The sequence below is a fragment of the Gopherus flavomarginatus genome, chromosome 4 (assembly GCF_025201925.1).
Source record: "Gopherus flavomarginatus isolate rGopFla2 chromosome 4, rGopFla2.mat.asm, whole genome shotgun sequence".
Classification (NCBI taxonomy): domain Eukaryota; kingdom Metazoa; phylum Chordata; order Testudines; family Testudinidae; genus Gopherus; species Gopherus flavomarginatus.
The window spans coordinates 46,057,834-46,080,621 of NC_066620.1; the positions used below are offsets into that span (position 1 = coordinate 46,057,834).

The window sequence follows — 22,788 nt, forward strand, 5'->3', positions numbered from 1 at the left end:
GCAGGAAACGCAACTAACATCTGTATACAAGAAAGGGTGGGGCTTGCTTTATTGCCAGGCTCCCAGAGATCAGATTTTTAGTGGTGTCAGTAGACGTCACTTTCACTCCTCGCGCACAAACACTGCCACCCCGGATCATCGACGTGTGCGGCCAAACGCAGAAAAGCGAGAAGTTAGGGCGACCGAAGGCTGCTGCTAGGGTGGCGATGCTGGTCACAAAGCTTAACTTCAGCAGCGAGTGTCGCTCCCTCGCAATCCCGGCCTGTCCTCGCCGCCGGGAACATGTACCTAGGTCAAAACGGGGGGAGGCGGTGCCGGCTTAAAAACAAACGTGGGACTGCACACGCCAGTCCGGTTGTGGGAGCGGAGCTGAGCGCAGCGCCGAGGCAGCCCCGGGGCGAGCGCTGGAGGAAGCGCTGCCCGCCGCGGCTCCTGCCCAGCCCTGCAAGTGGCTGCCGGGGTGTGGGACAAACCCCCGGGAGGAGCGATCTCCCAGGGCGGGGGGAGCTCAGCTGACGCACACGCGCCGAGCGTTGAGTTACGAACCTACATGCTCATTTACATACGGCGCGCGCCCGTTGATTTATCCTCATTAGCTTCTGAGACAGGCCGCGCAGAACGTGGCAACCGTGACCCCGCCCCCTGCGTTGGGCGTGGCCCCCTGCAGCTGCTCTGCTGGGCGGGGGCTAGCCGCACGCACCATGTGCGAGGTAAGCGCGGGGGGGGGGCCTGCACATAGGTTGTCCCATTGGGAGACACTCAACTGCTCTGAACTCAGGCCCGTCGGCCGCGGATCTCCCGGATGTAGCCCCTGTTCCCTTCCGGTCGGGTCAGCCTTGTGCTTCCGGGTAACGGGGACGCTGGCCGCTAAGGTGGGGAATCTGAGGCGGACGTGGGCCCTGGTAAGTGCTAGGCGCGGCGCAGCGCGGGCGCCCGGGAAGCAGCGTCTCCTTCCTCTCTCCCCGGCCGCTGTCTGCCCCGCTTCTCCCGCCCTTTCCCGCGCGGCGCTACACCGCCCGCCCCGCCCAGCCGCGGCCCCGCTCGGCACTCGCTGCGGCCGATGGCTTCCCGCGGGAGCTCCCTGCTGGCCGCCCGCAGGGAGAGGGAGCGAGGCGTGGCGCTGTCTCCGGGCCGCGGCCCTGGCAGAAGCTCCCCCAGGTACATCGCGGCGGGGGGTGGGGGGTTCACTTACCCGCCCCGCTCTGCCTGGAACCTCTGTGGCTCCCGCCCCTGTTCAAAACGCCTGGCCCAGACCCCGCCACATCACGCGGTTGGCTTAAAAACCGTGAGCTGTAGCGAGACCCCGGGGCGCTGGAGCAATGTGTGCAGTGGGGCTGGTGTGAGCCAGGGACCCGAGCCGTAAACCCCGCGCAGGGTGGAAACCACGCCCGGCAGGCGTGTTGCGGCGTCCCTAGTTCCAGCCCCTGGGGATAACGTGGGGCAGGGGTTCTCTGCTGCCTTCTGCTCTCCGCAGCCTCAGAGGGCGCTTGGGGCCGCGGTTTTCTCTACCGCCCTAAGCAGCAGAAACTTGCTTTTTTAATGGAAGCTGAGAATCTCCTGTAATAACCTGACTCCCGGAGCTGGGGTTTTAAGTAATAGACCAACTGTTCCTAGAGTTGGCCACATGGTGGTTCTGCATATCACTGACTTGCTCACTAATCTTGAGGTGGTTGATAAGCGTCCTCAAGTGCTGGTCGTTCAAGGACAATCTTTGCCCTAACAATAAGGGATTGAAAGAGAGATGTATATCCCTCCCCAGAGCTAATCTTGCTGACTCCACGTGCCTTTCGTCATTACTCTCATACACTGAGGCTCACAGTTGTGACCCACACAGTGTGATGCTGTGCATAATAGCATGTGTTGGGTTAAGCACATTTTTAACTTTCAGAAGTCATCTCAGAAATCAATGTACATGTGCACGTGCCTCTGCAAATTAACCTGCACTGTGTATTAGGTAGCCTAGCAAAGAAGAGTATTTTGACTTCCTTTTGGTTTTCTGATATTTTTCAGGATTGCACTTGTACATATGCCACTGTATTCAGTCTTTTGAATAAAATTTATAATAAATGCTGAACATCATAATCTTTTTAGTTCCCTGGCCCTAAATTTTATGGTTAAAAACTGAAGAAAATGAAAGATTTTAGAGTAGGTTCATTTTTGGACGTGAAATGTTTAACTTAGCCTGATTGTGCCTGTCTTTTTTAAGGTGTGTAAGGTTATTCATGCTGTGATCCCTTTGGCATTAGATCATCTGATGCAGAGAGTAGTTTTAATGCAGAATTAATTTGTTGTCATAGGCTTATATCGTGCTCATAGCAGTTTTTCTCCTTTTGAGATTTTTTTTAAATGATTTTAATTTGCATGAGATTTTAATTTAATTATTTCTATAAAGTTGCATTTAAGTGATGCTATCAACATATTGCATTGTTTCCTCATCCCTTCAAAGTCTTCGGGAATTTAAATGGATTAAATAAATTTCCATGTCTATCTCCTTGTAGCACTGTCTAAAAAGTTTACATGACATAATCATTCACTTATAGTATTCATATATATGTCGTTTTGAAAAGTAGGTAAGTATTAGCCTCATTTTATATTTTGCAGACACCACAGACTTGTCTACACAGGGTTTTAGTCCACAGCAACTTTACTTAGTGTGCATTCAAGTGACTTGTATCCATACAATTCATTCTGAAAATGTATTAAGTTCATTGTGTATTGAGTTAGTGGACTAATGTATATGTGTGTGCTCCACCCATTTCCTCTAGCTCGGCAGTCTGCAAACTGCTACCCCATATTGCTTTGCATGATGCCAGGACAGGTTGTCTCTTTACCTGTGTGCCATCCACTACTCTGAGGTCATGTTGACTGGATATCGCATAGCATGGATGTTTTGCTGTAATCTCCTACCATCTTAAGAGCCGAACACTAAGTACTAATGACCTGCACTGAAACAGCTATGAATGGAATCATAGAAGTATAGGACTGGAAGGGATCTCAATAGCTCATGTAGTCCAGTCTCCTGTGTGATGGGTTACTCTCTCCTCACACTCTGTACCACTGAGCCTGCCTGTTCCACCAACCTGGGCTCCCTTAACGCTGTTCTGCTGAGCCAGGCCCTCAAGCCTCCTCCAGCACACACGCAGGTAGGGACACACCCAGCTGCAGAAAGACACAGACACTGAAATCAGCTCTGCATGGGAAGGCTTCAGCTAAGGAATTGCCCAGCACTTAAGTGCACACCCCCTCTAAAGTGTAAACCCAAAATTATATTGTCTTGTGCTGCACAGAGGACTATACAGCAAAAGCTCATGAAACTCACCCCCTCCTTCAATGTGGGGGAAGCACAGCTCTTTCTTCCCCCTCCACCCCCATTATGAATTCCACAAACTCGTTTTAGAGAAAACAAAAACAAGTTTATCAGCTACAAAAGATAGATTTTAAGTGATTATAAGGGATAGCAAATAGATCAAAGCAGATTACTGAGCAAATAAAACAAACTAAGCTTAATACACTAGTAAATTGGAGATATATCAGTCTCCTAGAACTGGAAGGGACCTTGAAAGATCATCGAATCTAGCCCCCTGCCTTCACTAGCAGGACCAGTTTTTGCCCCAGATCCCTAAGTGGCCCCCTCAAGGATTGAACTCACAACCCTGGCTTTAGCAGGCTAATGCTTCAGAGGTGGTGTGCCGAGTCTTCATTTATTCACTCTCATTTAAGGTTTCGTGTGCCAGTAATACATTTTAATGTTTTTAGAAGGTCTCTTTCTATAAGTCTATAATATATAATTGTTGTATGTAAAGTAAATAAGGTTTTTAAAATGTTTAAGAAGCTTCATTTAAAATGTAGAGCCCGCGGACTAGTGACCAGGACCTGGGCAATACAAATGCCACTGAAAACCAGCTTGTGCGCTGCCTTCGGCACCTGTGCCATAGGTTGCCTACCGCTGCAGTAAAGAAACTGGTTACAGGTAGTCATTTCTCACATTAACTGTTGTTTTAGGCATTTCTTTCACAAGCCAGACACCTTTTTCAGCCTGGGCTCAGCCCCCTCCCCCCCCGTCCTTGTTTCTTAGATCTTTTCAGCACTCATCCTGAGTGGGTATTGAGTGAGGAATGAACACTGATTAAGTCACTCCCCTGTCTTAAATAGGTTTGACATATGGCAGGAACCCTTTGTTTGCCACTGAGGTTCCCACACCCCTCAGAGGAAAAATATTGGTATTCTATGATGGAGTCCAGTACCATGATCACATGAACCTGCAGTGTCAAAGCAGCTGTGAGTCAGAAGCCGTTTGTTGCATCCCAAGCAGCTTCTCAGGAAGAAGGGAGATTAGCATCTTCAAAGTCCTATTGTTCTCCCTAATGGCCCATCCAGACTGATTGCATTCTGTCTCATGGGCATTCTGCAGGTGTAAGCCCACTTGTAATTGTTACATAGTCAATATTCCTAACTTCAGATACAGAAATGATAGATGCATACAAATAGGATAATCATATTCAGTACATCATAACCTTTCCAATGATACACCCATCTTGCATAAAATACATCTTAGATATGCTATAATCATATTATAACAATATTTCTATGAAGAATATGGGGCATAGTGTCACACCCTGCACTCAAGGTAGGACTAAGTAATAACTAGACCACCTGTCAGGAATGTTCTTAAAAACCTCCAGTAACACAGATTCCACAACCTCCCTGTCCATTTGTTGCAGTGCTTAACTACCCTGAGAGTTAGAAAGTTTTTCCTAATGTCCAGCCTAAACCTCCATTGCTCCAATTTCTGCTCATTGCTTCTTGTCCTATCCTCAAAGGTTAAGAAGAACAATTTTTCTCCCTCGTTCTTGTAGCAACCTTTTATGTACTTGAAAACTGTTATCCTGTCCCTCCCCCTCTCCCCTCCCCCCAAGTCTTCTCTTCTCCAGACTAAACAAACAGTTTTTTCAGTCTTACTCATAGGTTATATTTTTTTGTTCTCCTCCTCTGGACTTTCTCCGATTTGTCCACATCTTTCCTGAAATTTGGCACCCAGAACGTGACACAATTAAGTTAAACCTAATCAATGTGGAATAGCATGGAAGAATTATATCTCATGAGAATTATATCTCATGTCTTTTTTACAACCCTTCTGCTGAAACATCCCAGAATGATTCCCCTCTCCCCCTTTTTTTTTTTTTTCAACAGTGTTACATTGTTGACTCCTACTTAGCTTGTGATCCACTATAACCCCCAGATCCCTTTTTCCTAGGCAGTCATTTCCCATTCTGTGTGTAATTGATTGTTCCTTCCTAAGTGGAATACAATGCATTTGTCCTTATTGAATTTCATCCTGTTTACTTCAGACCATTTCTCCAGTTTGTCCAGATCAATTTGAATTTTAATTCTGTCCACTTGTAACTGCTTTCAGCGTGGTGTCATTCACAAACTTTGTAAATGTACTCTCTATGCCATTATCTAAATCAGTAATACTCAGACTGAGGCGCTCACAAGCGGCAAGTGGCTGTCTCTCCCCTGTGGCTCTTTGCAGCATATGATATTAAAACACTCTGATTTAATTATTAACCAGTCAGGATTCTTTTACTATGCTATTAACCAGTTGTAGTTGATAAAAATAAGTGTACATTTTGCAGTGAGAGAACAGTAAATGAAACAGTGAATTCACAGTACTATGGCTCTTCTGGGTAATATTGATCATTGGTTTGCTCCTTAACCACTGAGCTCTGAGTATCACTGATTTAAATAATTTGTGAGGATATTGACTAGAACTGGACCCAGAACCGATCCCTATGGGCAGGGATTTGGAGCAATCAAATTTTTGAATTTCTCTGTTCCGCTTTTGCTCCAGCTCTGGGCGAAAACCTACTGGTCCGTGCTCCAGCTCCGGGCTCCACTCCAAAGCCTTGCCTGTGGGACCCCACTCAATATGCCCTTCCAGCTTGACTATGAACCAGTTGTGACTACTCTATAGGAACATTTTTCCACCTTATAGTAGCACCATCTAGACTATGGTTACACTTGCAGCTGTACAGCGCCGGGAGTTAAATCTGTCTTTGTACAGCTGAGCAGGGAAAGCGCTGCAGTCTGTCCACACTGACAGCTGACAGCGCACTGTCGTGGCCACATTTGCAGCATCTGCAGCGGCATTGAGAGCAATGCATTATGGGCAGCTATCCCAGCATTCAAGTGGCTGTAACGTGCTTTTCAAAAGGGGGGGTGGGGTGGAGTGTGACCGGGAGTGTGGGGGAGAGACAGAATGGATTTTTGGAGATGACACTCTGTCAGCAGCTGCCTTGCAAGTTCCGACCCACTCCCCCACCCCCTCTCACTCACTGAAAGCAAACAGCAGCTGATAAGCAGCCTCCCCAAAACAGACCCCCCACGCTCCCTCCCTCCTGCGTGCGATGCCGCTTCTATCCTCAAGCCCCCTCCCTCCCCCCCTCTTCAAGCAAACACTAGCTGTGGGCGTTCCAAAGGGAGCCTGCCTGCCTCTGCTCATTCACAGCAAACAGTAGCTGTGTTTGTTTTTTGATAAGCAGCTTGGGGAGCCTGGAGTTCACAACAAAACAAAAGAGAGGTATCGCAACAAAACAAAGAATAATCTTTATTTAAAAGGATTATGGGAAGCTTCTGGAGGTCAGTTACAGCGTACTAAGATTATTTGTTGTTTACACTGGCACCCCAGCGCTGCAGCAGCAGCGCTATACTCCTTATTCCTCTCGCGGAGGTGGAGTACAAGCAGTGCTGTAGCCAGGGAGATACAGCACTGTATGTACCTTGCCAGTGTGGACAGGGAGTGAGTTACAGCACTATAAAGACACCAACAGCGCTGTAACTCTCAAACGTATATATTTCCCTAGCTTGTTTATGGGAATTAAGTAAGAGTAAACCGTACAAAAATGAACCACTTCATGTTCTTGTGAATTAATTTCAAATTTAAAGATCTCTTAATGTAAACTGCTTTAAAATCAGAATGCACTAGAAAGTGGAAAACTATGAGTTTAAAACAAAACAATTTTGTGTATGTCAGATGAGAATTTTAGAGTACAGATTCTGTATATTAGAATCATAGAATTTAAAGATGGAAAAGACCTATTAGATCATCCAGGTCATCTTCCTGCTGATGTAAGATTGTGCTGTAGGGAACATTTTCTTGTGTTATGCATGGCTGTTAAAGGTAACATGGCACTTTTTGGTGAGAGAGAGAGTGTTTTCCCTGGTATCCTAGTCAAAATTCCCCCTCTCTATGCCACTGTTCAGCAATGTGATATGTACTGTCTGCTGAGTGCTCCACACCAAAGGTGGTTGCATTTCAGTGGTTTTATGTTGTATTTAGCATGTGAAGCCCTTTGTGGTGAGGCTTCTGGCTAGAAGGCAGTATATAGTGTGGGGTTTTTTTTAATTATGTACAAACTTAGATGTCTGCAAAATTGGTTTTAAAATGTGCTTTGAACAATGACATGCGTGTAGTTTCACAGAATTTTTCTGATTTAATCAAGGTACAACAGTCTTAAATTAACTTACACACTAATATATATGTGTATGTATGATATGAATATAAAAGTGATGAGTATGAATGCAATTTTTGTGTGACATATGTATGTATATATACATCCATACCTACAGTACTTGGGATTTTTTTTGTGTGGTTCCTGCCATAGCAAGATTAGACCCTACACCAGGGGTAGACAACCTATGGCACCCATGCCAAAGGTGGCATGCAAGCTGATTTTCAGTGGCACGCACGCTGCCTGGGTCCTGGCCACTGGTCCAGGGACTCTGCATTTTAAATTAATTTCAAATGAAGCTTCTTAAACATTTTTAAAATCTTATTTACTTTACGTACAACAATAGTTTAGTTCTATTTTATAGACTTACAGAAAGAGATCTTCTAAAAATGTTAAAATGTATTACTGGCATGCGAAACCTTAGATTAGAGTGAATAAATGAAGACTTAGCACACCACTTCTGAAAGGTTGCCGTCCTCTGCCCTACACCCATGTTTCGTCCTGGTGTAGTTTGATTTTTATCTTTCTTCCTCCATCTAAATAATAGGAATTGATCATGGAAACGTTCCCTGATCTCAGCTACCATTGTACATGTATGTTTCAAAGAGAGCCTTTTTGGTGATATTCATGTATATTTCTTTTCAGTAGATATGGATAACAGACATGATGAGAAATGTGGAACACCATGCGCTACATCACAAGAAGAGATGAAAGTCAGAGGTGGGAGTCATGAAATCAAACTTTAGTCTAGGACAATAGCTGCTGCAGAAAGACTCTCATTATTTATATGCTATGCTTTGCATGAGTAAAAATGTTTGATTGCATTGCTTGGCATTGTCATTAGCTAACTTATGTTGGAAATGACAGAAGGCAAGGACAATGGTTTTATTTTATTTTTTTAATGGCTTCACCAAATCTTGTCTTAAATTTTAATTTCTATAAAAATGTGCCTTCAGAGCTTAAGTTATTAGCTTGTGTGTTGTCACTATTTGAAACCTAATGAACGAGGCCTTATATTCTCCTAAGGGAAAGACAAGAGAAAGCGAAAACGCAGCCGAAGCAGATCATCATCCATTTCATCAACATCGTCTGCTGGTACTACTACTACATCCTCCTCGTGCTCTTCATCAAGATCTTCCTCTTCTTCAAGCAGCAGAAGCAGTTCAAGTGGCAGAGGTAAGTTGTCATTATTGCCCTTGAGTGTGTATTTACTCATTCTAACAGTGCTGCTACACATATTTGAAACTTACTTTAAATGTAGTTTAGTTACCAGGAAATAACTGTACAAGTTAGTGCACAGCCTTTGCTGTCTTTGTTTCTTGAGACTGTTTTCCTGTAACCACTTCCTGTAGCTACTCAGGCTCCTCTTTGCACAGTGCATGTGCTGTCATTTAAATTAACAAATCAAAACTAGAAATAAAAAAAATTCTTTTCACTCAAAGCAACAAGTAAGATCTCAAATAACATTGTGTACATATAAAATGTTTTGAAACAAAACAATTGAAATTTGTTTCTACTTTGCCTGCCTGTCCAGACCAAAGTTAGTTTTTTGATTTAATCTGAATTTTGGGCTCAATCCTACAAACGCTTAAAGCTGTGACGTTTACTCATAGGACTAGTCCCACTGAAGTCAATGGGACTGCACTCATGAATAAAGTTGTGGCTCGAAAGCTTGTCTATCTCACCAACAAAAGTTTGTCCAATAAAATATATTACCTCATCCCCCTTGTCTTTATGATTAAGTTAAGCAGATATGTAAATATTCTTTGACTAGGTGTCCCTATGGATGCTCCACTTTAGGTGTCTGTGTGCTTTCAATCAGAGATCTTTGGTAGTAATGTCTGTGGGGTCCACATCTGCACCATGTACATCCCCGTGCTCCAATCCGAGAGCGTACAGAGGAGAGTCGACCCGCCACTATTCCAGTTCCTTCTCAACAACTGCAACTAGAAATGCAGCATTGCGGTATCTGTTAGCTTCATAGTTTTAGCTAGCTGACTTATTTTAGTCTTACTTCTTTTAATATTTTTTTATTAATTTCCCAAACATGGTGTGTGCTTTTGGGGTCCCCCCCTCACTCCTCCACACCTGTCCTTGGCCTCTCCTTATCTTCCACCTTCTCTGTTGTGGGGTATGCCCAAAATCTCAGGCTGAAAACCCTGCCAGACCTGTAATAGGTCTCTTTGCCTTAGTGATGGACATTCCAGCTGTCTTAGGGCCGCATGTTCCATCTAAGTGCAAGGTCTGCACTGGTTTTAAGAGCAGGTCTAGGAATCTGAGGGACAACAGGCTCAATCTTCTCCCCAGGAAGCATTCCTTGAGACCTGCTACCACTGCAGGCCCCCTTGTATTTTGACCTCAGACAACCTGAGTGCCCTGGCAACTTTCACAGCTCTGACTCCAATGAGCGGAGACCTGGGAACAGCTTCAGAGGGTCTAAGAAGAGGGAGAAGTCGTCCCCGAAATCAGGTAGCAAGTATACCTTGCGTCTGATATGGGTACTGCTGTGGTTCCTACATCCTCAAAGATTATCTGCAGCATAGTGCTCTGAGAAATCTCTCAGCAAACAGCCTCACTAGACACTGACACGGGTACCCGTCTGAGTCCTCCAGTCACTAGGGACTCCATGAAGAAACTGTCTTTGACCGTGGCCCACTTCTACAGGTAATAGGCGAAAGGACCATATGCATCGTCCAGCTGTACCATCCCTGGTAACATCAGCTTCATCCTAGCCAGCCTCACGGTGCTCTACTTTGTTGATACCAACGAGGTTCCTTTTGCAAGAGGATCTTTGAGTGTTGGAAGAACCTGAATCGCATCTACTGAGCTGTATGAAGAGAGATCTTCTGAAAGTACTGATGTATAGCTTCCTTGCCCCAGAGTGTCACCACACCTGTAGGCCTTGTCTGCATTACACAGTTCTGTCATCAAAAAGCAGCTTTCCTCGGCAAAATGACGATGTACACACAGCAATGCGCGTCCCATCAATTTTAACTCTCCTGCTACGCCACTGACATAAAACCACCTTGACAAGAGTCATAGAGCCTTTTGTGATGAAGTTAGAGCGATGCAGTGCCAATGTGGACACTGCGCTTGCTTATGTTATCCTAATAGGTCTCCAGGAGGTGTCCCACAATGGTCAGCAGTTTGAACTTTGCCAACCTGCAGGTCTGCAGGCATGTGCCTCTCTCCCTTTTAAAGCCCCAGGAATTTTTGAAATTCCTGTTCCTGTTTACTCGGCATGGACAGCTCACATAGCAAATGCACAGCTGACCATGCTGACTTTCTGCAGTAAATGCACTCCTGCCCTGGAGTACACTGGAGTTGCTGGGTTTGGGGGGCAAGGAGGCTGAGCAGTCACAGCTCCACTCCAACTGTAGGAACTCTGATACCTGCGGGCAGATTGCTTGTGGCACGCAGGAGAAGGGGCACAAAAAGGACATGCAGCAGTGCCATGCTAAGATCTAGGAGCTGAGGCAGGTGTACCAGAAGGCAAGGGAGGCAACTGTCGCTCTGGTGTGGCGCTGAAGACATGCAACTTCTACCAGGAGCTGCACACTATCCTCAGTGGTGACCCTACCTCCACCACCAAGAGTCCCTTGAATACTTTGGGGGGGGAGGGGACTGGAGGGTGCAGCCAGCAAAGTCAACCCTGGGGATAAAGTGATGGACAAGGAAGTGAAGCTGGAGGAGGATGAGAGACCTGCAACAGGGTCAGCCGATGGCCTGGCAAGTCGAGCCAGGACCTCCTTTTTGACTCTGGAGGAGTCTAGCCAGTCCGAGCACTCCGTCTGTGGCATGCCTGATGCAGGGAAGGGGAGCTCTGGTAAGTACTCATTTTGCTTTGATACTGCGTGGTGACAGGAGGTTGAGCTCTGCTTTATTTTGTTACATGATAAAAGTGGGATAAGGGATAGAAATTAACAACACTAGGTACTCTCTGCACCTGCTTCTCATTACCCTGTGCAGCTATGCAGTGGGCGCCCTGCGGAAAAGTTTGTTAATGCACACCAGGATGTCCTGGGAATCCTCCATAGTGATTTCTAGGAGACTTTCCTGGCAGTACTCTGCAATCCTCTGCCGAAGATTCCTCGGCAGAACTGCTTTGTTTCTTCCCCCGCTGTAGGAAACTTTGCCACGCCAATCGGCAGTTACTTCTCCAGGAACCAAAGCAAGCCACAGGCGAGCAGCATACGGACCCGGTCAGAAGCTGCATGCATGCAGGAGATGCACCCTTGCATCCTTGGTTACCCTCAGGAATGAGATATCAGCTTTGATCACCCCTGCCTGTGAAAAATAGTGCCAGTATTCAGAGTAGTGTTCCTAGGCGCTTGTAGTGATACCCTTTGTCCCATCTTGCCCCTTCCGTCTCCCTCCCTTCTAGGCCAAACTCACCATGTTTTGGGCTCTCGCTGTGCTGTGGTGCTTGCTAAGGGAAAGTGAGAAAGAGGTGTAAGTAACTGTTATGATTCAAGGCTGTGAGTGCACTCACAATACTACGTCTGTTTGTTTCTTTTCCTTCTGCAGATGTGCCCTTGAGGGCCACCTCCTACGCACCGGCGGAGCGCCTCCATCAGATAAGGAGGCGAACCAGGAGGAGTAAGGAGGACATATTTAGAGAACTGCTGCAATCAACCGATGCTGCAGACAGCGAGAGCAGAGCGTGGAGAGAGACGATCAATGAAAAACTTAGAATGGATAGCCAGGAGAGGAGACAGGGGCAAGAACGGATGATAAAGCTGATGGAGGACCAAACAGAAATGCTGAGGTCGCTGATTGCACTGCAGGCAGAGCACATCCGTGCTCAGCTTCCCCTGTAGCCTGTACAGTATTGCATTCCATGCCATCCCCAAACTCCCCACACACATTCCTCGCATGTTCCCAGCCCGTCGCAGTACCCCTTGTCCTTGACCCCTAGGGACACGTTTCGTAATGACAGCTGGACTTGTACATAGCTGTGAGAGCCTCATTTGAGTCAGTACTCCTCAGGGTCATGTCCCTTGTAGGAATGGAAATCTGTGTATTGCTGTTTAATAAAAATGTAGACTTAAAAATAAAAAGAATCTTTTTGTGTCCTGCACACAGTAGTTGCTAAAATTCATATACAATGGCAATCGTCATATTTGCAGACTACAATTAGTGCTTTGGCAGCAATCAGTACAAGGGTCATTCAAGGCAGCAAGTAAACAATGCCTGGCTGAATGCATTAAAGAAACACATTACTAGGGCTCATTATCAAAATGCTGCTTCAAAGCCTCCCTGATTCAAGCAGCCCCCTGTTGAGCTCCTCTAATAGTCCTGGTGTCTAGCCACTCAAAATGAGCCACAAGGCAATCTACCTAAATGCTCCACCCCAGGGTAACTTTCCCTGTTAGCTCTGCTTATGTTATGCAGAGCACAACAGGCTGCTATGAGAATGTTTTCCTCATTGAGATCTAACCTGCCAAAAGGGCAGCACCTTTAATCTGCCAACAGCACATTCAGTGGTTATTCTGCACCTGCTGAAGCTGTTGAAGTGTTCCTTGCTGCTCTCAAGGTTTCCAGTGTAAGGCTTCATGAGCCACAGGAGTAAGGGATAGGCTGGTTCTCCCAGGATCACTGTGGGCACTATCCACGTCCCTTATTGGAATCTTCTGGTCTGGAAAGAAAGTCCCTGCTTGCAGCTTTCAATACAGGCCAGACTTCCTGAAGATGCATGTGTCAGCCACCTTCCCTGACCACCCCGCGTTGATATCAGTGAAACTACCCCTGTGATGGACCAGCACATGCAATACTATAGAGAAGTAGCCCTTTCTGTTGGTATAATCTCTCAAGATGGTCTAGAGCCGAAATTGGGGTATGCATGGCATTTATCACCCCACCGCAGTTAGGGAATCCCATTCCTGCAAAGCCATACACTATTTCCCAAACATTGCCCAGAGTCTCAGTATTCGGCTACAGACCAGCCATAGAAATTTTGACATCTATGAGCAAATTGCTGGGGGATGCAGGACAAGGGATAAGACAGGAATCGGCAGCAGTGCTCTGTGAAAGTAAAGGAGCTGCGTCAGGCCTCCAGCACCACGTGGGATTCAAAATAGACCCCACAAAATGAGGAAGAAAAGTTAAGCAGTTATCCTGAAACAGAGACCAGTTACTTGCTGGTTGTTACAAGTATAGGTTGGGGCTCCACAAATAGCCTCATGTACCCCTCTTGTGTAATACAACACAGCTTATAAATAGACCACACCTGTACTGGCCTGGACTGCCTGTGAACTGAGTCTCAAAAAACCCTGGCTGTTCACACAAAACCAGAGTGTGTATTTAGTTCATAGCTGCCTTAAATATGAATCCAAATTACCGCGGAGGATGGCTGTCTCTCTGTGGTAGGAGTCCCTGTGACTGGCAATCAGCCAGGTCTGTTCACGGACACAGGGTGCTTGTAAGGAGGCTATACTACGTCTCCGTGCTAAATCAGCATCTTCTTTATGAGGAAATTTCACTCATTACTGATTGGTGACAAATGTGAACTTCTCATGAAGTAAGAACCCCAGATGGTTACATTCCAGGGTGGGGCGTGCCTATTACAGAGGTAGCCCTAACTCACGAGCCCACTCTGTACCACTTCCTGGAGATACCCAAGGTTGTAAGACATCTCGCTACCACCTGGCCTTAGCACGAGGAAGCCTTGTCTGTGCCTGGTGGGGGTCAGTTCCCTAACACCACCAGCCTCTGGCAACACAAGCACTGCTTTCCAAGCCTCCACAGGCCCTACTCTCTGTCGACCGGTTACTGATAGGCACACTCCAAACCCAAGCCCTCCGAATATCTGCATATTGGGTCCGGCCCCTGGTCCACTGGACCCCCAAAGGAACAATACACCACAGCTTACCAGTTACACTGTAGAACCCAGCTCCACTTAACACCCAGCGCTCAGATTTGTTTATAGAGAAAGCTAGTAATGGTTTATTTAACAAAGAACTGATTCAAATAATTAGAAGCAGGAATATTGGAAACAAAGTGTTCCGTATGAAATAAAACTATAATGGGCATATTAGAGCCCAAATTTAACTAATAAGACACTGTCATGTTATAAGAGCAAAAGCTCAATCAAGGCAATGAACACTGACATATGGAACAGACAAATGTAACCTGTGTATACGTCCACTCCTGTCCAGTTGTGACCTGCACCTATAAAATGCACCAGAAAGACCAAGGACAACAGAGGGACAGGGGACACCCAGAAATAGATGTCTCTGTCATTTGGCAGCATGCATCTTCCACTGTTTTGGCACTGAGTTTGGTTATTGTGTTGTACATTTTGTGTGCTGCTAGTCAGTCTTTCTGGTTCTTACTTTGGTACCTAATAACTACATGTTTAAAATAAAGTGTTGAATTTGCACACAAGATTACAGTAGCAAGTTTTATTATATGTAGTGTTGAAGGTGGCATAAACTTTAATAAATGTCATCACATACCCATTCTCAATAAACCACAGCAGAGGCTTGCCTGCTGCTTCTGGGCCGCATGTCAGCTTGTAGGTTCATAACACTTCACGCCAGGCTGCATTCCTGATACCTCCAATCCTGGCCCTGAACCATCTACACTCCAACAAGCACAACCACTCCAAACAGACGTCTATCCCTCTGAGAGTTCTCAGCCCTCTCAGTTGGTGGAAGGTTCCCCACAAAGTTGGCATGGGAGTCCCATTTTTGTGTTCACCACCCACAAAGACCATCACCACAGACACCTCCCTAGTGAGCTGGGGAGCTCATCTCCAGAACCTCATGGAACAAGGCAGATGGACACCTCAGGAGTCTTCTCTTCCCATCAATCAGAGCAATTCGGTAGGCATGCATCCACTTTCTACCCAAGATCAAGGATCACTTGGTCAGAGTCATCATGAACAGCGGAGTGTCCATGTGCTACACAAACCTCTAAGGAAGAGCAGGATCCCAGTCCTTGTGCACAGAGGCAATAGAAGCTTTGGAACTGACACATAACCCTCCAAATTGACATACCATCAGCATATCTGCCTGGTCTGCACAACATCATAGCAAAGACACTGACCAGACATTTTTGCTAGGACCATGAATGGGAACTGGGTGATCCGATCCAATGAAAGATTTTTCTTGCCTGGGGATTCCCAGGGATAGACCTCTTTCCAGCACTGTTCAATACAGCATACCAGGAGTTCTGCTCCAGGGGAGGATGTAGCTGCAACTCTTTAGGAGATGCCTCCCTCACCTCACCCATTGGCCTGGAACTCTGTTCTGTGCCTCTCCCCTAATACAATTGTGCCTGAAGCTCCCAAACAAAGTAAAGCAAGAGAAAGCAGTAATCATCCCCTGAGCACTAACCTGGCTGAGGCACATATGGTTCCTGGACCCGATTTGCCTGCCTCTGTGGCTACCTCTTTGCTTGCCTCTGACCACAGACCTACTGACCCAAGGACTGGGCACAGTAGTCACCGCAGTCTATCCATACTACATTTCAAGACCTGGTTCCTCAATGGCCCTTGGGCATAGTGTTCTTTCAAAGTACAGAAGGTGCTGTTTGAATAGTAGAAAACCCTCCACAAAAAAGACTTACTTGCAAAAGTGGAAACAGTTCTATTCCTGGTGCACCCCGCAGATATTATCACCCTCTGAGTCACACCTCACTGAGTTTAAAAACCCTGAGTTTGTCACTGAGCTCCATCAACATCCACCTGGCTGCTACTACAGCTTTTCACTTACCTGTTTCGGGGGTTTCAGTATTTGTACACCCTGTGACTTCAACATTCAACTTTAACCAACCTATTTCCTCACAACAGAGACCCTACTCCACTGTGGGACCTTAATTTAGTTCTCAGCGCTTCAGGAAACCACCCTTCAAGCTCATAGCGAGTTCTCTCATATGTAAAATGAGGCTAATCCCACCCTCTCACTTCACAGAGATGCCAAACTATTAATGTTTGCAAAGCACTAAGATGCTGTAGTGATTAGTGCCATAGAAAAGCCCAGGAGGAAATTAATTCTGTCTTCAGAGCAGGATTTGAATAGTGTGGAGTAAACAAGGCCTAGGGCCACACGTTGAACAAGGATAAAACAAAATAACGCATCACTGACCATTAATTGAGCACTGTCAATCCTGTGCACTGAATGAGTCAGGGGTCCTGTGGAAAAAATAATGTAATTATATAATTAAGGTCTGTATCAATGCACAGGGGTCCAAAATACTGGTATTTCTTAACTTTTGAGTGCTTTCCACTGCAGCGTTAACAATCTTTTAATACAGCCTTTTTAGGTACTAGTCTAAAGAAGTTATAGAGCTAATTGCTTAATTTTAGTCATTATAATCTGGTTTTTGGACTATCAGCTTGGCAACCCCTTACACAAAGTCAAAATTTTTCACAACTCTCCTACAGTTGCTGGAAAAATAAAAATAAAAAAATGTATCCATGATAACAACAAGGCCATATAATTTGTGTGTGTTTTGAGCGGTTGACAGAATACTTGACTTTGAAGGGGAAGGGAGGGGAGAATGTGGAAGCAAGATTGTCTTTGCTTTAGATTATAATAAAATTTTCCCTGGCTCATGACCTGGTAACTGCGTTTTGTAACCACTGGGAGTCATATACCCATCCGTTGAGAAACACTGATCTAGATAGTATATTGGATAGGTTCATAATTTGCGACAGTAGCTGCAGAAACAGATAGTGTTTGTTTGAAATAATATAAATATATTGATGCAAGTAATCACTGGAGGTGAATTACAGATTTATAATGTCAATATTCTACCACGAGGTGGCAGCAAACTTAGTTTGTGTTTTGCATCATTTTGTGTCAAGGTTCATATATTTTAGCCAAACTTAAGTATTCTTTTCTTACTCACACTTGCAACACTGTCCCTTTCCTGCTGTACTCATTTCAATGTTTTATATGTAAAATAATCCATATTTTAAAAATTGTAAATTATAGACTTTTTTTTTTCTTAGATTCTCCCAAGTCTAAATCAAAGAAAAGGAAAAAAGAAAAACGCAACAAAAAGGTAAATATTTGCTGACAGAAATAAATAGCAATCCAGGCAAAAAAAATTAGATGCTACTGTATTCTGGTGTGATTAAAACTCACCTGGGAATCAAAATAAGGAACATAATTGTTCATTTAAAATGAGACATTTCTGTGGTGATATTAAATGAACTGAAATTACAATGTACAAATTGACTGTTTCAGAGGAAAAATTAAATGGAGCTGCTTCTAGTAGTGTCTGGAATGGGTGCAGGTAGAATTTAAGGCACTCTTTGAGAGGAATTGGGGACCCTGGTATGAGTTCTATTACTGACCTGCTGCCTCTGTCTATGCAATCACTGCATTACCGGTATGAAACTTCTTGTTAAACACCTTGGGGACCTTGTGTGACTGGTGCTATATAAAACAGCATCCAATTCTCCTGTGGTAGCTTTGCTGCAATAAAAATGCCATAATGGGATTATGAGTGAAGACAGTTGCAGCTGGTCTACATTTCTGCAACCAGCTCCATCATTTAGCAGCACAGAAAGGAATGAATTCACCATTATGTTTAGAAATGTATTAGTTTCAGTTCCACCGAATGTTTGTGGACATCAGAAACAAATGATAACTTTTTGAAAGTAATGTGGAACACACTACAGATTTTCCTAAATTCTGTTTAAGCTTAATAAGCTTGTTGTATCCATCAAGAAAATATACGCAGGTTAGATATAATAATGTAATCTGCATTTTGTTACTGTCATATACTTTTTATTTCTATCACTTTCTGCTCAGGGATTTCAGATATTTAGTGAGGCAGGGAGGACCAGACTCCCCAGAAACAGTGTCAGGGAACCTACCACCACTTCTGTTTCCTGGGATCATGGGGGTCACTAGGCCTTAACAAACATCAGCCTCTTTGCTGTGCCCCCATTAATACATCTCCCAGAGTTGGTCCAGGCATGGGGAGCTATGGCAAACGTGACTTCCAGGACAGTTGCAGGAAATTTGTGAGTTCATACATATTTGAGTTGGGTTTTTTTCTCTTGTGCTTCTGTAAGGAGTATAAGCTTTGCATATGTGTCTTGTACTTGTAGAAGAGGAAGAAAGAGAACAAGCTGAAGAAAAAGAAAGAGAAGAAAAAAAAGAGAGAGAAATCAGGGCCTGTCCAGCTTTCCAAGGTACATGTGCTGGCGTCTGTTTCATAGTGCTCTGTTACGCTCCCGTTCCTCCCCATGCACAAGTGTTTATGAAATAAAAGGCCCACCAGGAAATGGAGTAGAGCATGCCTAGCTTCTGCGCTCCACGAGAGGGAAGTTAGTGTCTGTTCCTTGCATGATAATAAAATGTGCTTATTAATATAACGTTGTTTAGAAAAGTGTGAGCATATTTTTATTCTTTGAAATGTATCACAGTGCATGATCTTGTTTTAGTACCTTAAAGACAAAAAGAAGACCGAAAACTACAGTATGATAACAGGAAAAAAAATTAAGATGAAAATAAAGAAGAGTAAAAAGGATAAAGAGGTAAATGGCTGAAAATGGTCTGTATGTCCCAAAAGACGGAGTACAGTTTCTTTTTTAATATAATCCCAGATCACTTGCATTGTGTAGATGAGCTGATTGTACTTTTAAGAGCTTTAAATTGAGTGCAAATTTTATGTAGTTATGGGGCACCAGACAGAGACTAAATTTTAGTCCCTTGGGCATAAAATAATTGTATGATGTGTGCATGGGCTATTGTGATATTCAGACATGTAAAGGGTGCCTATCTAACTTAAGTTAGAAGCCCTGAGTTCGCTACAGTTTTCTCATAACCAGTTCATGGGTTTCTCCATTGGTGTGATTTATAGTTGGTTTTACTTTTAACTCTTCTATGAAAGAGGGAGTACTGCCACCTTCCCAGTGTCTTGGGTTTCTCCATTTGGGCCTGGTCTACACTGAGGGGGGGCGCAAGCTAAGTCAATCTAAGTTACACGACTTTAGCTACAAAAATAGCGTAGCTGAAGTCGACATACTTAGAACTACTTACCGTGGTGTCTTCACTGCGGTAAGTCAATGGCTGATGCTCCTCTGTCGACTCCGCCTATGCTTCTCACTCCGGTGGAGTAGCGGAATCGATAGGAGAGTACTCAGCAGTCGATTTATCGTGTCTTCACTAGGCACGATAAATCAACCCCCGCTGGATCGATCGTTCCAGAGGTAAGTGTAGACATACCCTTGGCTGTGTTCCTTGCCCCCATTTTCTTGAAGTGTGTGAGGCTAGTCATCGCTGTGCAGGTGTTGAATGGGAGAAAAGGGGATGGTACTCCACACACTCTTTCCCCACAGCTCCAGAGCTGCTGGATCATTCTGTTAAGATGGTCAGCTGTGAAATAGTTAAATTTTGACAGTTAAATAGAGGCTTGAGAGTCACAACCCAAATTATATTTCCACACTTCTCAGCAGTGCCCCTTGTTTGTCTGCAGTCTGTGAGACACCAATCAGCAAGTATTCAGTTTGGCTAGCCAGTGCTATAGAATTTGATAGGCTAACTGTTCAATGATCACTGCTCACTTTATAGTTGATATATTACACTGACCATTTTGAGGTTAGATTTAGTCAAAAATATATTGTTTGGCTATTGTTGCCCTCAAGCCATGCTGAATCTGACTTGATTTTGCCACTTTTATCCTAAGAATAAAACTGCCTGATGTCTAGATGATGGTACTTCATAGTTCCTTATCTGATTATTTATAGTGGCTGTGATACCTACTGTTGATGAGGTCAATACATTTGTGCCACTTGTTCAAACAATTTAGTATTTGCAATAAAAGTTTTGTTCATAAAATTACATTCTGAACTGTGACTCTTTATAACATAGGTGTTGCTACTTTCAGAAAAACAGAGTGAAACTTGTATAAAGGACAGGGGCAGCTCCAGGCACCAGCGCTCCAAGTGCGTGCCTAGTGCGGCAAGCCACTGGGGGCGCTCTGCCAGTCGCTGCTAGGGCGCCAGGCAGGGTGCCTTTGGTAGCTTGGCTGCAGAGAGTCCACTGGTCCTGCGGCTTCGGTGGACCTCCCGCAGGCACACCTGCGGGAGGTCCGCCGAAGCCGCGGGACCAGCGGACCCTGCGTGCTTGGGGCGGCAAAATGTCTAGAGCCACCCCTGATAAAGGACCACCCTTAGAAGGCATCCTGAGGCGGCATATCTGTCCTGATTCTTCAGTGCTTTGCACCCAGTATAACCATTTTTATCGTGCAACACGGGATCATGATGTCCAGCCATCTGGATTTGGTAGCAGTTGACATCCACTTTACACAGGTGTAAATTGCTACACAGAATGCAAAGCAGTGGAGTATCAGGCCCATTAAGTACTATTCTGAGTCTGTGAGAAAACTACTTTTCACTGATTTTCTGTCTCCCTTGAGTGGTCCTTTAAGTTTCTGTGTAATGGAAATGTACACTTCCAAGCTGACTTCTTAACAAATTAAATTGTTTACCGAACAAACGAGTGATTTATAAGAACTGCTTTTCTAATCCACAGAGAGACCGAAACCGTGCTGAACTCCTCGATTTCCTAAATTCTGCCTTCTAATGGAAAGAGTGCCGAGCAAGGACTTGTAAATCTCCCAAGCCAACCGGTCATCCTGCCTAGCAAAACACAAAAGAAACTCAGGGAAAAGGGCACCTTTTGTGACAAGACCAGACTCTTGTGCTGTGAAGACAATCAGTGTCCTTTACAACTGGCAAAATGAAGAGTTACTGCTAACTTGTTTATTAATATCCACGTCCTCCTTTTGAGATCCTAAAGTAATAGCCAAGTTGCAATGTTGTATGAGTGCTTTAAATGTGTTGCTGATGATTATCTGAAGTGAAATGACATTATTGTACTTCAGCATATCAAATACATCCCAGAGCTGCATGCAGAGCACACTCATAATTTCAAATGTCTTTAATGTTTGTGGTAGCTGAAACATAGCAGAGTACTAGAAAAAATAGGTGTTTCTGTATATATCTTTCTTAGTAGTGATTTTATTTGTTCTAACGACCACGATGACTCTTCGTGAATAGTACATCTACAGAAATGAATATCTTTTTTAACAATCGTTTCAGTATGTTGCTTTCTCAAAAAGTTTGAGACTCAAGCCTTCCCACGGGTGTTTATTACCATTTCTCAAAGCTTGGTAACAAATTTATAATTAAAATATTCTAGAGTAATAAAAACATTCGCTGAATATTTTTATTCAGAACTAGAAGCAGAAAGGACTCCTCCTTTGGTGCAGATCAGTTGTGTTTTGAACACTAGTGCATACACTTCCTATGTCTAGATTGCTACACATTCTGACATCTAATCACTTTTACGAGTGCCCAGGCTTCAGGGAGAGAGGCCCCAGTGTACCTTGCAACAGTGCTAAGAGCAATTGACTTCAACAGGACTTTCACATGTAGAATGATCATACGATACATGGGCCCTAGTTCATAAACACAGGCAAGAACACTTGGGGCTGAGTTTGAACACGGGTACCAAGGTATGTGACATGTGAAGAATCACAGCAGGGTGCCAAGGAGACTTTGTGAAACCTTCATACAATCCAGAAGCCAGTTTTATAAAGTATTTGATGTTAAAAATGTGTATATGGATTCTAATAACTAGAGAATTATGATTTAGCAAAGCACTTATGTCCATCCCCATTCAGAATAGTACTTAAGTGGGTGCTTAGTCCCATTGGCTTCAGTGGGGTTTAAGCACATGCTTAAGTGCTGTCCTGTATCGGGGCCTAGGGAAGGAAACTGGGGATTAGGAAATCTAGGTTCTGTTCCTTGGTCTACCACTGACCTGTCACTTAATCGCTTTCCATTTTCCTGTTGGTAGAATGGGAGTGATAACATTTCTCTGTGTAAAGTGCTTTGACTCCCTTGGATGAAAAGTGCTGGAGAAGTGCAAAGTAGTATGGAGTAGCACTAACCTCTTGGTCATTAAAGTTGAAACTGGATTTTCATTATAATCCTGATTTCCATCCCATTCCCATAAGAAACCAATGTCCCTGCAATTTCACAGGCACGTTGTATGGAAGGCTAGAATTGCTCTGGGAAGTATTGGGAGAAAACAGAATTTTAAATTAAAGGGCTGTTTTCGAAACTCCCCAGTGGGTTGACTTTTTGCAAAAACTAGTTTTTGGCTTCACATATCTTCAGAATGGCTTGGCCTACAAACTCCATCTGCGTCTTGTCTTGTCAGTCCTGCTGGGGAGAGTTTAGCTGTTTTTGGAAAGGGGGGAGTGTTTTGTGGGGAGTGGAGATTTAGGGGATTATTGGGATGAATAC

At 44.5% G+C, this 22,788-nt stretch overlaps 2 protein-coding genes across 3 annotated transcripts in view; one reads left to right on the forward strand and one right to left on the reverse strand.

Annotated features, from left to right (window-relative positions):
* The window catches only part of LPGAT1 (lysophosphatidylglycerol acyltransferase 1), a 947,911-nt gene that overhangs the window by 476,919 nt on the left and 448,204 nt on the right, over window positions 1-22,788 (reverse strand). The window lies entirely within an intron of this gene.
* Window positions 536-21,713, forward strand: LOC127050226 (pinin-like). 2 transcript variants are annotated; one of them, XM_050951948.1, is made up of 7 exons: window positions 536-710; window positions 8,160-8,231; window positions 8,538-8,687; window positions 17,470-17,522; window positions 18,580-18,663; window positions 18,916-19,008; window positions 21,008-21,713. In XM_050951948.1, exons 1-7 carry the CDS (start codon window positions 551-553, stop codon window positions 21,056-21,058), a joined length of 663 nt encoding a protein of 220 aa, XP_050807905.1. In that variant the 5' UTR covers window positions 536-550; the 3' UTR covers window positions 21,059-21,713. The 2 variants fall into 2 exon arrangements, with proteins under 2 accessions (XP_050807905.1, XP_050807904.1); XM_050951947.1 differs by lacking the exons at window positions 17,470-17,522; window positions 18,580-18,663; window positions 18,916-19,008; window positions 21,008-21,713 and adding an exon at window positions 12,039-12,591.

Coding starts and splice junctions, on each gene's coding strand:
- LOC127050226 (XM_050951947.1), top strand. CDS start 551: ATGCTCATTTACATACGGCGCGCGCCCGTTGATTTATCCTCATTAGCT. Junction 711..8,159: donor CCGCACGCACCATGTGCGAG/GTAAGCGCGGGG, acceptor TCTTTTCAGTAG/ATATGGATAACAGACATGAT. Junction 8,232..8,537: donor AGAAGAGATGAAAGTCAGAG/GTGGGAGTCATG, acceptor TATTCTCCTAAG/GGAAAGACAAGAGAAAGCGA.